Source organism: Puma concolor, chromosome E3 (genome assembly GCF_028749965.1).
Source record: "Puma concolor isolate L17-30 chromosome E3, mPumCon1.1.hap2, whole genome shotgun sequence".
Lineage (NCBI taxonomy): Eukaryota > Metazoa > Chordata > Mammalia > Carnivora > Felidae > Puma > Puma concolor.
In genome coordinates this window covers 11361139-11378760 of record NC_141682.1, presented here as the reverse complement: position 1 = coordinate 11378760, position 17622 = coordinate 11361139, and the positions used below count along the sequence as shown (strand labels likewise).

The 17622-nt window shown below is 46.4% G+C and overlaps 1 protein-coding gene across 5 annotated transcripts in view; it reads left to right on the top strand.

Moving 5' to 3' along the window:
- The window catches only part of LOC112860104 (general transcription factor II-I repeat domain-containing protein 2B), a 49994-nt gene extending 33142 nt beyond the window's left edge, over positions 1-16852 (top strand). For 4 of the 5 annotated variants that reach the window (XM_086692594.1, XM_086692596.1, XM_086692597.1 and 1 more), the window contains 6 exons: positions 2070-2132; positions 9799-9876; positions 10978-11061; positions 12149-12332; positions 12655-12683; positions 15048-16852. In XM_086692594.1, the coding sequence (XP_086548720.1) occupies positions 2070-2132; positions 9799-9876; positions 10978-11061; positions 12149-12332; positions 12655-12683; positions 15048-16651 (2042 nt within the window). In that variant the 3' untranslated portion in view covers positions 16652-16852. The remainder of the gene's footprint in view (positions 1-2069; positions 2133-9798; positions 9877-10977; positions 11062-12148; positions 12333-12654; positions 12684-15047) is intronic. The other variant, XM_086692595.1, reaches the window with a different exon arrangement.
- The last annotated feature ends 770 nt before the right edge of the window (positions 16853-17622 follow it).

Below are 17622 nucleotides of genomic sequence, written 5' to 3'. Positions count from 1 at the left end.
ATTTTATTTTATTTTATTTTTAACATTTATTTATCTTTGAGAGACAGAGAACAAGCAGGGGACGGGCAGAGAGCAGGGGAGACAGAATCCGAAGCAGGCTCTGGGCTCAGAGCTGTCAGCACAGAGCCCGACGTGAGGCTCGAACCCACAAACTGTGAGATCATGACAGATGCTTAACCAACTGAGCCACCCAGGCGCCCCTATTTATTTATTTTTGATGAGGGTCGTACAGAAAGGGAGAGGGAGAATCCCAAGCAGGCACGGGGCTGGAATCCATGAACCGCAACATTGTGACCTGAGCTGAAATCAAGAGTCGGACACCTTCCGGACTGAGCCACCCAGGCGCCCCTGTGTCATTTTTAATAGCTTCTCTGAGGGGCACCTGGGTGGCTCAGTCAGTTGAGCGTCTGACTTCAGCCCAGGTCATGATCTCACGGTTCGTGAGTTCGAGCCCTGCGTCGGGCTCTGTGCTGACAGCTCAGAGCCTGGAGCCTGCTTCGGATTCTGTGTGTGTGTCTCTCTCTGTCTCTCAAAAAAACACGAATAAACATTAAAAAAATTTTTTGTAAAAAAAGATAGAGGAAGGCCTACATGGGAATCCGGGTAGAACTAGTATAGAGTGAGAATCAGAGAGATGTCACTGGATGTTGGCCTTTGAAATACTTTGTTTCTGAAGAGATTTTTAAGTATTTTTTTTTAGTAATCTCCCCACCCAGCATGGGATTCGAACCCACAACCCCAAGATCAAAAGTTGCATGCTCTACTGCCTGAACCAACCCACACCCCCAAGAGGTTTTTTATTATTATAGTACAGCAGGAAACCATTTATGATAGACCTGAATTCGTTTGATTTGGGTTTTTTTTTTTTTTACCTTTTTAACTAAAGATTCAGAAAAAGCTGCAAGAACAGTCAGAGAGGTCTGGTGGGCCTTCACCCGTTTCCCCCCAAGCATTACGTGTTCCATTACCATAATCCAATATCCAAACAGCTGATTTGTTTTGCGTCTTTCTCCCTTCATGAACAATTAATGGAAGGTATTTTTTTTTTTTTAGTGTTTATTTATTTTTGAGAGAGAGACAAGAGTGCTTTCTTTGATCCCTGTGATTCCTGACAACAAGGAAACGCTATGGCCATAGGAATTCCATTAGATGGACATTCTGTGTCCCCTGACGTGGGTAACCGGGTATTGTGTTATAAGATCTGAGAGTTTCTTCTCTCCCCTTAACCCTTATAAGGTTGTCCTTTCTTACCCTGTGATCCCTTTGAAAGTTAAAATTACAGGGGTGCCTGAGTGGCTCAGTCCATTGAGCGTCCGACTTGGGCTCAGGTCACGATCTCACGGTTCGTGAGTTCGAGCCCCACGTCGGGCTGTGTTCTGACAGCTTGGAGCCTGGAGCCTGCTTCAGATTCTGTCTCTCTGTCTCTCTCTCTCTCTCTCTCTCTCTCTCTCTCTCTCTCTCTGGGCCCCTCCCCCGCTCATGCTCTGTCTCTCTCTGTCTCAAAAAAAAAATAAACATTAAAAGAAAATTTTTTTTATTTTAATTAAAAAAATTTTTTTAATCTTTTAGTAAAATAAAAGTAAAGTTAAAATTACCTTCAGGGGTGCCTGGGTGGCTCAGTTAAGCATCCGTGTCTTGATTTTGGCTCAGGTCACGACCTCATGGTTCATGAGTTCAAGCCCTGCATCAGGCTCTGCACTGGCAGCACAGAGCCTGCTTGGGATTTTCTCTCTCGCTCTCTCTCTTCCCCGCCCCCACTCGTGCTCTCTCTCTGTCTCTCTTGAAATAAATAAACTTTAAAAATGCTTTCAGGTTTAGGGGCGCCCAGCTGGCTCAGTTGGAAGAGCGTGTGGCCCTTGATCTTGGGGTTGTGAGTTCGAGCCCCATGGTGGATGTAGAGATTACTAAAAAAATAAAAGTAAATAAAATTGTTTACAAAAATTACCTTCACGTTTATACCTCTACGTGTACTAAGTATGACACATGTCTAAAATGCCAGGGTAAGCTCCTCTTGGAAGGCGAGATTACATAATAACAGATGTCATTTTAGAAATTTTTTTTTTTTCAAGATTCCACTCTGCTTGTCCCATCAGAAGCGTGTGAGGACCCCGAAGCCGAGGTGAAAATTGAAGGTCAGTTGCCTAAAGCCTCGTCAGAGTGACACATGGCTGAGTGTGGCGTTCATCCATTCCTAAAGGGGTTATTGTGGGGGGGGGGGGGATGGGATATGCGGGGGCGGGTTGTGTATGTGGGGGGTGGAGGTGTGTGTGTGTGTGTGTGTGTTTTACGCCATGCACATCAGCACCAGACTGTCCGCCGTCCCCAGTGAGGGAAGAAGGAAGGGGTAGGGGCAGGGAGGGGAAGAGGGAAGGGGATGGGCAGGGAGGGCTGCATTTCCCTCAGAAAACACCCCCACTTCCGCTAGATGGATGAAGAGTTTACAGATAACAACTGATCGGGCCTAGAAGCAGTAAACTCCGTTCAACGGCAAGTATCTCACAGAAGTCAAGTTCGAAGTGTGGTTTTAAACATTTATTTTTAAGATCCACCACGTAAGATAATTTTCGTTAAAAGACTTACAAACTGACGTGTAATCTGTTTGGGTTTTGTTCAGATGTCTGTTTCAAAACCACATCCAAGGGGCGCCTGGGTGGCTCAGTCGGTTGAGCATCTGACTCTTGGTTTTGGCTCAGGTCATGATCTCACAGTTTGTGGGTTTGAGCCTCTCTCTCTCTCTCTCTCTCTCTTTTTTTCCTTTGCTTGTTTGTTTTGTTTCTTATATTCCACATATGCGTGAGATCATATGGTTTTGTCTTTCTCTGATTGACTTATTTGCTTAGCATTATACTTTCCACATCCATCCATGTTGTGGCAAATGGCAATGTTTTGTTGTTTTTTTTTTTTAATTTTTTTATTTTGGGGAGAGCACATGTGGTGGAGGGGCAGAGAGAGGGGGACAGAGGATCTGAAGCAGGCCCTGTGCTGACGGGCTGACAACAGTGAGCCCGATGTGGGGCTCGAACTCCCGAACCACGAGATCATGACCTGAGCCGAAGTCAAACACTCAACCGACTGAACCATCCAGGTGCCCCAAGATTTCATTCTTCTCTTTATGGCTGAATAATGTTCCATTGGATATATATATACATCCCTTCCTCTGTGGGTAGACACGGGCTGCTTCCATAATTTGGCTATTATAAATAACGCTGCGATAAACATCGGGGTGCACGTATCCCTTTGAATTCGTGTTTTTATGTTTTGGGGGTAAATACCCACTAGTATGATTACTGGATCGTAGGGTAGATCTATTTTTCATTTTTTAAGGACCCTCCACACTGTTTTCCAGAGCGGCCGCACCAGTTTGCATTCCCACCAACAGGGCAAGAGGGTTCCCCTTTCTCCGCATCCTCGCCAACACCCGTTGTTGCTCGTGTTGTTGATTTTAGCCATTCTGACAGGTGTGACGTGTCATCTCGTTGTGGTTTTGATTTGCATTTCCCTGTTGCTGAGTGACACCGAGCATTTTCATGTGTCTGTTGGCCATCCGGATGTCTTCTTTGGAGAAGCGTCTGTCCACGTCTTCTGCCCATTTTTTAATTGGATTATTTGGTTTTTGGGTGTAGAGTTGTATCAGTTCCTTATATATTTTGCATACTTAACGCTTTATTGGATCTGTCATTTGCAAATATCTTCTCCCATTCAGTAGTTTGCGTTTTAGTTCTGTCAGTGGTTTCCTTCACTGTGTAGAAGCTTTTTGTTTTGATGTCATCCCAACGGTTTACTTTTGCTTAAAAGCAAGATTTCCCTCGCCTCGGAGGACATTTCTAGAGAAATGTTGCTACAGCCGATGTCGGAGAAATTACTACCTTGCTCTCTCCAAGGATTTTTATGGTTTCAGGTCTCACATTTAGGTCTTTAATCCATTTTGAGTTTATTTTTGTGTATGGTGCGAGGCGACCCGGTTTCATTCTTTTGCATGTGGCTGTCCAGTTTTCCCATCACCATTTGTTGGAGAGACTGTCTTTTTCCCCTCATATATTCTTTCCTCCTTTGTCGAAGATTAATTGACCATATAATTGGGGGTTTAGTTCTGGGTTTTCTGTTCTAGTCCATTGATCTATGCGTCTGTTTTAATGCCAGTCCCATACTGTTTTAATTACTATCGCTTTGGTTTTTTTTGTTGTTGTTTTTTGTTTTGTTTTGTTTTGTTTTTTTAATTTTTTTTTAATGTTTATTTATTTTTGAGACAGAGAGAGACAGAGCATGAATGGGGGAGGGGCAGAGAGAGAGGGAGACACAGAATGGGAAGCAGGCTCCAGGCTCTGAGCTGTCAGCACAGAGCCCGATGCGGGGCTCGAACTCACGGACCGTGAGATCATGACCTGAACCGAAGTCGGACGCTCAACCGACTGAGCCACCCAGGTGCCCCTAATTACTACCGCTTTGTAATAGAACTTGAAATCTGGAATTGGGATGCCTCCAGCTTTGTTTTTGTTTTTCAAGATTGCTGTCTGAGGTCTTTGGTGGTTCCATACAAATCTTAGGATTGGTTGTTCTAGTTCAGTGAAACATGCTCTTGGTATTTTGGTAGGGATCGCATTGAGCCTGTAGATGGCTGTGGGGAGTATGGCTATTTTAACAGTATTTGTTCTTCCAGCCCATAAGCATGGAATGTCTTTCCATTTCTTTGTGTTGTCCTGAATTTCTTTCACTGGTACTTTTTTTTTTTTTTTTTTTTTACATTTTATTTATTTTTGAGAAACAGAGTGAGACAAAGCGTGAGCAGGGGAGGGGCAGAGAGGGAAGGAGACACAGAATCTGAAGCAGGCTCCAGGCTCTGAGCTGTCAGCACAGAGCCCGACGCGGGGCTTGAACCCACAAACTGTGAGATCATGACCTGAGCCCAAGTCGGAGGCTCAACCGAGCCACCCAGGCGCCCCTTTTCACTGGTACTTTTAATTTTCAGAGTACAGGTCTTTTCACTTCTATAGTTAAGTTTATTCCTAGACATTTTATTGTTTTTGGTGCAGTTGTAAGTGAAATTGTTTTCTTAATTTCACTTTCTGCTGCTCCCTTATTAGTGCACAGAAATGCAACAGGTTTCTGTATATTGGTTTTGTATCCCACAACCTTAGTGAATTCCTTCATCCATTCTGGTAGTTTTTTGGTGGAGTCTGTGGGATTTTCTATATATAGTATCATGTCATCTGCAAATAGCGAGAGCTTTATTTCTTCCTTACCAATTTGGATGCCTTTTATTTCTTTACATTATCAAATTGCTTACATTATCAAATTCTTTACATTATCAAAAAGGGAGTCCTTTTTAATTTAGAGATAATATTACTTCTCATGAAACACCACAGGGTCTGGATTGATTTTGCCACGATTAGGGAAATTTTGAGAGTAAATGAATGTTCCCATCTGGACTTGATTCTTCCATTTGTACTTCATATATTTGAATTCTAAAAATGGTGTCATCGAGTTCATTGTTTTAGGGGGAAAATCCCTCTCATCACTATTTTTTTTTTAAGTTTATTTATTTTATTTTGAGAGTGTGTGTGCATGAGCGGGGGAAGGGCAGAAAGAGACGGAGTTAGAGAATCCCAAGCAGGCTCCCTGCTGTCAGCTCGAAGCCCAACGCGGGGCTCAATCTCATGAACTGTGAGATCACGACCTGAGCTGAAATCGGGCCCCTTAACCAGCTGAGCCACCCAGGCACCCCTCATCACTGTTTATAACAGAGAAAAAGCAGGTGTGGCGTAAGTACCCAGCAGTTAGCGAAAGGGTCGTGGCCATCCGCTGGGGAAAATGCTCATGGGCATTCCGTGAAAGTCAGCTGTCTGGCTCAAGTTAGAAACAAAACAGAGGGACGCTCCAGTCATAATTTACAGTAGGATCTCAAATTTGTTTAGAAAGAAATTTCATATAGAAAGAGAAAACTTAGGCGAAAATACAAAAAGAAAGAAAAAAGAAGCCATAGCCACCAGTATTAGAATTAACGTGATTTTACTTTTCTTCCTTTTGCCTTTACCGTTTCCCCGCCCCACTCCACCGGAAGCATAGATTCGTTAAGTATTAGAGGAAAAAGTCAGGTCCTGATGGGTTCTGTGTGAAGGGACCACTTCTCTGCAGGGTGTTTACCCTGAAAGCTTTATTGGGAATTATGTGGCGATGCCGTCAGGATAATTAGACTCGGAGGAGGTGCTTTCCTGTCCAGGGACGATGTCCCTAACCCCCCCAGCCAGCAGGGGTAGATGGATTTTCCCTTAGACGGGTAGTTGTGTGCGGATTCACTCACACCTGAAGTCAGGGGGGGCCTCAGTGGGTTTAAACGTGATATTTACATTGCCCAATTTCAGAGCCATCATAAGGCCTCCGGTACCTCCCATTCTGAGCCATACGGTGTGGGGCTTTTTCCCCTGAAAACCCCACGAAAGGAAACCCTTAAATTACCTTAAATGCTTTTTATTGTGGTGAAACTCACATCACATAAAATTAACCATTTTAGAATAAATGATTCCGTAGCATGTAGTACATTCATGGTGTTGGGCAACCACCACCTCTATCGCGTTCCAGAACATTTCTGTCTCCCCAGAAGGAAACCCTGTACCCATTACCATCCCTCCCCATTCTCTCCTCCCCCTCATCACGGTCATCCACCAATCTACTCTCTGTCTCTGGATTTACTTGTTCTACATAGTTCCTACCGGTGGGATTGCACAATGTGTGACCCTTGGGGTCTGGCTTCTTTCACTTAAAATCTCCAAAGTTCAGGGCTGGGTGGCTCCGTTGGTTGAGCATCCAACTTCAGCTCATGTCATGATCTCATGGTCCATGGGTTCAAGCCCCGCATCAGGCTCTGTGCTGACAGCTCAGAGCCCGGAGCCTGCTTCAGATTCTGTGTCTCCCTTCTCTCTGCCCCTCCCCCGTTCATGCTCTGCCTCTCTCTGTCTCAAAAATAAATAAACATTAAAAGCAAATTTTTTTTCAATCATGGTTTATCTGTTCTTCCATTGATGGATGTTTGGGTTGTTGCCTCACAGTACTTCGAAGAATATAACAGGGATGCCTGGGTGGCTCAGTGGTTAAGCATCTGGCTCTTGATTTCAACTCAGGTCATGATCTCATGGCTCATGAGTTCAAGCCCCATATTGGGCTCCGTGCTGTCAGTATGGAGCCTGCTTGGGATTCTCTCTCCGCCTCTTCCCCGCTCGTTATCTCTCTCCCTCTCTCCCTTTCTCTCTCAAACATTTTTAAAAAAATATAGCGGAACATGTCAACTATGTCGTACCCCTGAAGCTATTGCGACGTTGTATGTCACATCTCCTTCAATTGAAAAAGGAAACGGGGTGGGGGGGGGGCGCCTGGGTGGCTCAGTTGGTTGAGCGTCCGACTTCAGCTCAGGTCACGATCTCGCGGTCTGTGAGTTCAAGCCCCGTGTCGGGCTCTGGGCTGATGGCTCGGAGCATAGAGCCTGCTTCCGATTCTGTGTCTCCCTCTCTCTCTGCCCCTCCCCCGTTCATGCTTTGTTTCTCTCTGTCCCAAAAATAAATAAATGTTAAAAAAAATTAATAAAAAAAATAAAAATAAATTTAAAAAAAATAATAAGAAGAAAAAGGAAACGGGGGAGCCTGGCTGGCTCAGTTGAAAGAGTGTGTAACTCTTGATCTCAGGTTCATGAGTTTGAGCCCCACATTGGGTATAGAGATTTTTTTTAAAGAAATAGCTTTTTTAATTTTTATTTCTTTTCAATGTTTATTTTTGAGGGAGAGAGAAAGAGCGAGCAGGGGAGGGGCAGAGAGAGAGGAAGACACAGACTCTGAAGCAGGCTCCAGGCTCCAAGCTGTCAGCACAGAGCCCAACACAGGGCTCGAACCCACGAACTGAACCATGAGATCATGACCTGAGCTGAAGTCGGACACTTAACCGACCGAGCCACCCAGGCGCCCCTGGGTGAGCACCTTTAAACTAACTTACAGTTGAGCAGTAACTAAGAAAGACTCGTTTATGTACAGAGATAGTTTTAGGAGAGTTAAGGTTTACACCCATTCGTGAAAATACCATCCATTTATTTGAAATGTGCGGGGCCATCAAAATGGGTTAACTGCCAATTTATGCATTAATTACAATCGGATTTTGATTAGTTTGCAAATCGTGCTTGGTATGTTTTATGACAGATTTTACATGTTGAAGAGTCAGTTTTATCTTTATTTTTAAGTTTATTTGGGTTTTTTAAGTAATCTCCACACCCAGCATGGGGCTCAAACCCATGACCCCAAGATCAAGAATCACACCCCTCCTCTGACAGCCAGCCAGGTGCCCTTGGAGGAGTCAGGTTTAAGGGTAAAACATTAGTACTTTATCAGATCATAATGCCTTATCTTCTGACACTGTTTCTTAATTGAGTCTGGTGACCCAAATTAGTTCTGGGCTTTTTGGAGGCTCGATGGTGTAAAGTGCCCTGAAAGATTTTTTGTTTGTGTGTTTGCTTTTTAATTTGAGAGGCAGTGGGGAGGAGGGGGGAGGTGGAGGTGGGGGGCGGGGGGGGAGACAGAGAGAGAGAAAGAGAGAGAGAGAATCCCAAGCAAGCTCCACATTCAGCATGGAGCCCGACGCAGGGCTCGATCCCACAACCCCGGGATCACGACCTGAGCTGAAATCAAGACTCAGCCGCTCAACTGACTAAGCCACCCAGGTGCCCTGGGAAGGTTTTTCTTACTTCAAGTTGATGATGGAAACTGACAGTAGTTTCAGTAAGCTCTTAATGTTCAACCAGGTTGTTAAGGATCGGGCTTTCCAGGACCTACTAGATTTACCAGAAAAATGAGTCATTTTGGGGTTAAGACTTGCAAACTTTGCCACATTTCCTCCCCAAATTCTGTGTTTGAAGCAGCCCCGGAACACTGCAGGACAACCTAATGGCTTTTGTTGACAATGTGGCTCGTGTCCCTTTGAGGTCTTGCTCTTTAGATGCAGAAAACAGTGGGGCGCCTGGTGGCTCAGCTGGTTGAGCGTCTGACTTCAGCTCAGGTCACCATCTCACGGTTCGTGAGTTCAAGCCCCGCATTGGGCTCTATGCTGACAGCTCGGAGCCTGGAGCCTGGTTTGGATTTCGGATTCTGTGTCTCCCTGTCTCTCTTCCTCCCCAGCTTGCTCTCTCTCTCTCTCTCTCTCTCTCAAAAAATAACAGCAAAAAAATTAAAATTAAAAAAAAAAAAAAGAAAGCCAGACGCCAGATGATGATCGTTCACAGAACACATGGATCGAGCTTTAAGTTCTCAAGGGACTAGAAAGTTCCTTTACATTTCCCACATGTAACTTCACTTGTGTTTGTCGTTTGACCAGAAAACGTGATAATGTCCACTCTGCTTTTGTTTTTTAACCCTGTCTGAGCCTTTCCTTGACTGCCTGTTAAATCGTTTTTCAGAGGACGTGTGCTTCTTAAATGTCCTCTTGGCCATTTATGTTCTATTTCCCCTCCCTCTCCCCCTCCTTTAAACTGAGTAACAACAAAGAAAATACACGTTTAAACATCCCTTTGAAGTTAAATTATACCAACTGATGCATTAGAGGCTATGAACTAAATAAAAAGTTAGGCTCTTTCCCCTGTGACCTTGACACTGAACTGCAGAGACCCAACTATCAGTTATGCTGTGGCGCCTTGTTATCCCGCAGCTAATTGTTCTCCAAAGCTTTAAAAATCGAATCTGTGCTTCTGACCAAAGTAGCACCTTGGCATTTTTAGAGGAGAATTGACCTAATTTTCTTCGAGTTCTAAATTTCAGTTTCTACTTTTAGGAAGGACAACTGCCTCGGGTATTACACGTTCTGCGGTGGGTGTTGAAGATCTTAACATCGTTCAGGTGACAATTCCAGGTATGGAAGCTTATCTGGCTTTATCATTATTTATTTTCTATGTTTCCTTTTGTTCTATTTTTTTAAATTTTGTTTTGTTTTGTTTTTGAGAGACAGAGAGAGACACAGCATGAGCGGGGATGGGGCAGAGAGAGAGGGAGACACAGAATCCAAAGCAGGCTCCAGGCTCTGAGCTGTCAGCAGAGTCCGACGCAGGGGCTCAAACCCACGAGCTACGAGATCATGACCTGAGCCCAAGTCAGATGCTTAACTGACTGAGCCACTCAGGCACCCTCCTTTTGTTCTGTTTTAACCATTTTGTGACACGGGTTAGTCCCTCAGAGCTGGTATTTATCTATTTATTTATTTATTTATTATATTTTGCTTCACCCTATCAGCTAAGCAATGACAATTCAGGAATTAAAAATACGCTACAGATTGTCACACACTGCATATCTCGCTCATATCAGACATCATCAGATCTGTTTCTTTTCACAGCCATGCCCTGGAATTACCTGGAAAATACCCGCCAGGGCAGGCAACTCCAACCACCAGCTACCGTTAAATTAGAATTGGCCATAGAGGTGAAATTTATCTGCTGCCTGCCAAGCAATCTCTTCTGAATACATATTTGTAAGGTCTATCTGGAGAGATGCAAAAGAATCTAATAACCTAGTTTCTCCAAGGAAAGAAACAGACTGAAGAGAGGGATGGGAGAGAGATGTTTCATTGTACATTATTCTGTGTCTCATGAATTTTGAACCATGTAATTTCTTTCTAATCCTACTACATCTTCTTCCTTTTACTTGTCATATTGCATTGGCTAGGATTGCTAATGTTGAAGAGTAGAGGTGAAAGTGGACATCCCTGTCTTGCACGATGTTGAAAATGTTCCGAACCTAAAGTAGTATGGAGTGTGTTTACATGGAGTTATAATTTGGCAAATTCTCTATCATCTGTAGCATTTCCAAAATGTTTAATTATTGCTAAAGCTAAATTGAATGATAAGCCAGGTAAAGTGTTTTTTATCATGTGCCATCAGGCACTTCCTCCAACAGCTTTCATGGGGGTGAATAAATACATCAGTAACCCTTGTTTCCTTGATTGTCTAATTATTTTTAGATAATGAGAAGGACCGATTATCCAGCATTGAAAAGATAAAACAACTAAGAGAACAAGTCAATGACCTCTTTAGTCGAAAATTTGGTAAGTTTTTATATTGTTACGTATCCAAAATGTGTATTTTGAAGTATTTCTTTTTTTTTTTTTTAACGTTTTATTTATTTTTTTGGGACAGAGAGAGACAGAGCATGAACGGGGGAGGGGCAGAGAGAGAGGGAGACACAGAATCAGAAACAGGCTCCAGGCTCTGAGCCATCAGCCCAGAGCCCGACGCGGGGCTCGAACTCACGGACTGCGAGATCGTGACCTGGCTGAAGTCGGACGCTTAACCGACTGCGCCACCCAGGCGCCCCGAAGTATTTCTTTTTAATTGAATACTTTATCCAAGAAATTGATCTTTCTGGGGGCACCTAGCTGGCTCAGTCATAAGAGCGTGTGACTCTTGATCTGAGGGTCATGAGTTTGAGCCCCATGTGGGGTGTAGAGATTACTAAAAAAAATTTTTTAATAAAATTAAAAAAAAAATTTTTTTAATGTTTATTTTTGAGAGAGAGAGAGAGATAGTGGTTGGCGGAGGGCAGAGAGAGAGAGAGAGAGGCACAGAATCCGAAGCAGGCTCCAGGCTCCGAGCTGTCCCCGCAGAGCCCGACGCGGGGCGCTGCAACTCACAAGCCACGAGATCATGACCTGAGCCGAAGTCGGACGCTCAACCGACTGAACCACCCAGGCGCCCCAATATTTTTCAAAAAAGAAATTGATCTTTCTACGAAGGGGTTATGATCAAGATGCGTGTGAATTTTTTCCCAAAGAGCTTTTACACGCACACACGAGTTACAATGATAATAGCTATTTTTGATTTCCTTAGTTCTTACCGTGGCTGAACATTGCTTTTAGCACTCACCTGTGATTAATCACGTACCCTTCACAAACCTTTACCCTCTTTCGGGTGGATGCTATGATTGTGTCTCTTTAACGGAGAGAGGAACCGGATCTGCTTTACGGCCCGTTGCCAGTTTCCCAGTCAGTAAGATTATTGGAGAAGTAGTAATGGCTGATTGCCCGTGTTGGTCACTTGGCGAGAAGGATTTTAGCCTCTTGGCAGTAACCCCACGGTCTGGGCAAAAGTAAGTGACCCACTCAAGTAGGCCTTTCGTTGTCTGTCTCATCCCAGGGGAAGCAATTGGGGTAGATTTCCCCGTGAAAGTTCCCTACAGGAAAATCACGTTCAACCCCGGCTGTGTGGTCATCGACGGCATGCCCCCGGGGGTGGTCTTCAAAGCCCCCGGTTACCTGGAAATCAGCTCCATGAGAAGGATCTTGGATGCTGCGGAATTTATCAAATTCACAGTCATCAGGTGAGTGAGAGCTCCCTGCTTGGCCACGAGAACCAACGTGCGGCTCGCCGTGTGCACAAGGTGGGCTTTTTTTTTTTTTTTTTACCCCAGGAGGTGGGCGGTGGGTCCCTGAAGCCAAGCTTCTGCGCCAAGCCGCCTCCCCCACTGAGTTTACCGTACTCTGCTCCTGGGAGCCGTGTGTCCATGTCCCTGGTGACGGCGGCGGCCTCCCCCACTGCACCTAGCGTAGTGTTGACGCTCGCCAAAGCCCGTCAACCAGAACTGACCGGGCAAGAGGGGACGGATGACCTCTGTTGCATTCACCGTGTCTCTTTCTCTTCAGACCGCTTCCGGGCCTCGAGCTTAGCAACGGTGAGTATCCCGGGTGGCGAGAAGGGCGTTCTGGCACCCAGCGTGCCGTGCGACGCGTCTCGGCGGGCACTCCTTGCTTCTTGAGCCTTGAGCCTTACAGCAAAGCGTGGTGCTCTCTAGATGCAGTTTCTTTTTTCCCCGCTGGCGATCAGGTCCTTTAATTCTGCTGCTCAGCCAGGCATTTCTTCTCCCGCGATGGTTTGGTGCGGCTCACTGGTGCGCCCTCATCCGGGAGCCCTCCAGGGGCTGGTAGGTCGATGCCGAACTAGCCCATCCTAGCCGGTAAATAGGGCCTGCCTGGCCACCACAGCTCCACCCACCCCGTGATCCCCCACCCAGATCTCCCCACAGTTCAGACCCAAAAGGGGTACCGCCTGGCACAGACAGGGGCTCCCAGGGCCCCCTCAACCTGTTCTGACAGAGCAATGCCCCAGCCACCGTGCGTGGCAAATATCTCCCCTGGAGTCCCTGCACGCAACTTAACACCCTGGAGGGTGAGTGAAGCAGGTGGAGAGCTGTTCGCAAGAGTGCGAGTCACGAGGGAACCTCCTCGTTTACAGTTTGAAAACAACGAAAACACTCTTGACAAACGCCCGACTGTTATTCCTAAACTCACCTTGTTGCCAAATGAATTTTTTTTTTTTGGTACGTTTTTGTACCCAGCTTTACGGGGGCATGGTTTACGTGCCGTAAAACTCGCTCGTGTGCAGTGTGCACACGTCAGTGATTTTTAGTAAATTTACAGAGTTGTGCAACCGTCACCACAATCTAACATTAGGACATTCCTGTCACCCCCAAAACATTCCTTCTACCCATGTCCCGTCATTTCCCGTTCCCGCCCCCAGCCCCAGGCAACCACCGAATTGACTTTCTTTCTGTCTCTGCCTTCGTTTTCTTAAAGTGAATTTTTAGGCCTGTGTTTTCTCCCAAGTAGAGCTCACCTGCATCGTGGCCAGATTTCTTTAAATTTCAAACAAGTAAGTTCTGTGCGGTCCCGTGGCTATCTATGACCATGGTCTTTTGTGACTCACAGCAGGTAAATCACGCGCCTTCTGTGGCCATCCATGTCTCTGTTATTTCAAAGTTCTCTGGAGACCCAAATGAAAAAATATGCATTAAAATGCAAACATACTGCCAGATCATTCTTGCTTAAACCAGATGTGGCAAACATAGGTCCTTGCTGAACTTTACAAAAGATGCCTTTCTTTTGGCTCATGTACCTTTTTTTTTTAACTTTTTTTAAAAGTTTATTTATTTATGAGAGACAGAGAGACAGAGTGTAAGGGGGGAGGGGCAGAGAGAGAGGGAGACACAGGATCCGAAGCAGGCTCCAGGCTGTGAGCTGTCAGCATAGAGCCCAAGCCCAACTTGGGGCTTGAACCCATGAACCATGAGATCATGACCTGAGCCGAGGTCAGACGCTTACTGCGTAAGCCACCCAGGCGCCCCTGGCTCATGGACCTTTTAAAAATGGGAACATGCGGCCAACAGTGAAAAGCCAGGGACTTTTGCAGAAAAAAAAAAAAGAAAAGGAAAAGGAAAGCCACAGACTTTTTCATAAAAGTCTATTTCTGGGGGTGGGGGGCACCTGGCTGGCTCAGTGGATGGAACACGTGACTTACTCTTGGGGTCGTGAGTTCGAGCCTCACCTGTGGTGTAGTTTACTTAGAAATTTAAAAAAAAAAGTCAATTTCCACAGTTTCTTTTTTTTTTTAATTTTTTTTTTTAAACGTTTATTCATTTTTGAGAGACAGAGACAGAGCATGAGTGGGGAAGGAGCAGAGAGAGGGAGACACAGAACCCAAGGCAGGCTCCAGGCTCCGAGCCATCAACACAGAGCCTGACGCGGGGCTCGAACTTACAAACTGCAAGATCATGACCTGAGCCGAAGTTGGTCACTCGACTGAGCCACCCAGGCGCCCCATTTTTTTTTAATTGTTTTTAATGTTTATTTATTTTTGAGACAGAGAGCATGAACGGGGGAGGGTCAGAGAGAGAGGGAGATACAGAATCTGAAGCAGGCTCCGGGCTCTGAGCGGTCAGTACAGAGCCCAACACGGGGCTCGAGCTCACGGACCTTGAGATCATGATCTGAGCCAAAGTCGGAAGCTCAACCGACTGAGCCACCCAGGAGTCCCTCCAAGGTTTCTTTAGAAATCTGAAGATCTGGCCACCGTGGGCCCACGTTCCCTCCAGAGGCAATTCGCTGGAGCGGAGGGTCTGGCCGTCCCTCTCCACAGGGGTGGGTTAACCATGCCCATCCCCCAGCCACTTTACCCCTGACATTTATCATCATGCTTTTGCAATCATTTTTCGTAAAGAGAAAAAGTGAACTATTTCTTGTCTCCGTGTCTCTATCAAAAGTGGGAAAGAGAAAGATAGACCAGGAGGGCCGCGTATTTCAAGAAAAGTGGGAGAGAGCGTATTTCTTCGTGGAAGTGCAGAACATTCCTACGTGTTTAATATGCAAACAGAGCATGTCGGTGTCCAAAGAATACAACCTCCGACGTCACTATCAGACGAACCACAGTAAGCACTACGACCAGTACACGGAGAAGCTGCGTGATGAGAAGCTCCACGAGCTGAAGAAAGGACTCAGGAAGTACCTCCTGGGGTCCTCAGAAATCGCGGGTCCCGAGCAGAAACAGGTGTTTGCGAACGCGAGTCCCGACGAAAACGCTGCCGCGCAGCCCGTAGAAGACATGGCTGGGAAATTATGGGAGAAGTTACGTGAAAAAATCAAGTCGTTTGTGGCTTATTCCATTGCAATCGACGAGATCACGGACATAAACAACACCACCCAGCTGGCCATATTCATCCGTGGCGTGGACGAGAATTTCGACGCGTCGGAGGAGCTTTTGGATACGGTGCCCATGACGGGTACAAAATCCGGCCACGAGATGTTTCTGCGGGTCGAGAGAAGTCTTAAGAAGTTTCACATCGACTGGTCAAAACTGGTAAGCGTGGCCTCAACCGGCACCCCCGCGATGGTAGACGTGAACGACGGACTGGTCACAAAACTCAAGTCCAAGGTGGCAACGGTTTGCAAGGACTCGGACCTGAAGTCTGTGTGCTGCATCATCCACCCGGAGTCCCTCTGTGCGCAAAAGCTGAAGATGGACCACGTGATGAGCGTGGTGGTGAGCTCCGTGCACTGGATCTGCTCCCGTGGCCTGAACCACAGCGAGTTCACGACTCTGCTGTATGAACTGGAGAGCCAGTACGGCAGCCTGCTGTATTACACCGAGATTAAGTGGCTCAGCCGCGGGCTGGTGCTCAAGAGGTTCTTCGAGTCGCTGGAGGAAATCGATCACTTCATGTCATCCAGAGGGAAGCCCCTACCTCAGCTGAGCTCTCAGGACTGGATCCGAGACTTGGCCTTCTTGGTCGATATGACAACGCATCTGAACACCCTGAACATGTCCCTGCAAGGGCACTCGCAGGTCGTGACGCAGATGTACGACTTGATCCGGGCGTTCCTCGCCAAACTGTGCCTTTGGGAAACTCACCTGGCGAGGAACAACCTGGCCCACTTCCCCACGCTGAAGTCGGTTTCCAGAAACGAGAGCGACGGCCTGAACTACATTCCCAAGATCGTGGAACTAAAGACTGAATTCCAGAAAAGGTTGTCCGACTTCAAACTCTACGAAAGCGAACTGGCCCTGTTCAGCTCCCCTTTCTCGGTGAAGATCGAGAGCGTGCACGAAGCGCTCCAGATGGAGGTCATTGACCTGCAGTGCAACACGGTGCTCAAGACGAAATACGACAAGGTCGGGGTCCCGGAGTTCTGCAAGTACCTGTGGAGCACCTACCCCAAGTACAGGGTCCACTGCGCCAAGATTCTGTCCATGTTCGGGAGCACCTACATTTGCGAACAGCTCTTTTCCATCATGAAACTGAGCAAAACCAAATACTGCTCCCAGCTGAAGGGCCCGCAGTGGGATTCCGTGCTCCACATCGCGACGTGACTTTGAACGCGTCCCCGGCCGCGCGAGCCTGAAATCCCCTCAGCCCAGGGGATCGTGAGGTGAGAACGGAGTTATGAAAGGTCGCCATTTCCTGTTTTTTCCCCCACTTCGACTCGGAAATGGAACTTGCCGTATCCCTGTTTGTATGACATTTTATGCTTCACCCATAGTCCAGTAAAAAATCAATACTGTTTTCTTGTATTTCTCTGGCGGTCCCCTTCCCTTAACGCCTGACGGGTTTCACTCGTTCACCAACGCGCCCGACCCCCGCCGGCGTTGAGGTGTTAACGCCGAAGGTTAAATCAGTCAACAGAGAAACAGAGAGAGAGGTGTAGATCATGGAGGGTATATTTGCACACACATCTGTCTCCCCGCTTGTTACATGGCGCCCCATGTGCTCTAATGGGTTTGCAAGCTTGGGGACAGTCTGCTGGAGATACATTCATGTACTCCTGTATGACCTGTCCCTGCCTCCACACCAACCCACAAAGGTACGACTTACCAATGGAAAACCCCAGAAAACAAATAACACGGGCTTTCAAAGGCTAAGTTATTGGTCAAGCCTAGGCCTGAAAGTTGTCTCTTTTTTTTTTTTTGGTAAACTTTATTTGGAGGGGCACCTACCTGGCTGGCTCAGTCATGAGAGCACCTGACTCTTGATCTCCAGGTGGTAAGTTCGAGGCTCGCGTTGGGTGCGAAGATGGCTTTAAAAATAAATAAATACACTTTATTTTGAAATAATTTCTTTTTTTTTTTTTTTTTCAACGTTTATTTATTTTTTTTGGGACAGAGAGAGACAGAGCATGAACGGGGGAGGGGCAGAGAGAGAGGGAGACACAGAATCGGAAACAGGCTCCAGGCTCTGAGCCATCGGCCCAGAGCCTGACGCGGGGCTTGAACTCACGGACCGCGAGATCGTGACCTGGCTGAAGTCGGACGCTTAACCGACTGCACCACCCAGGCGCCCCTGA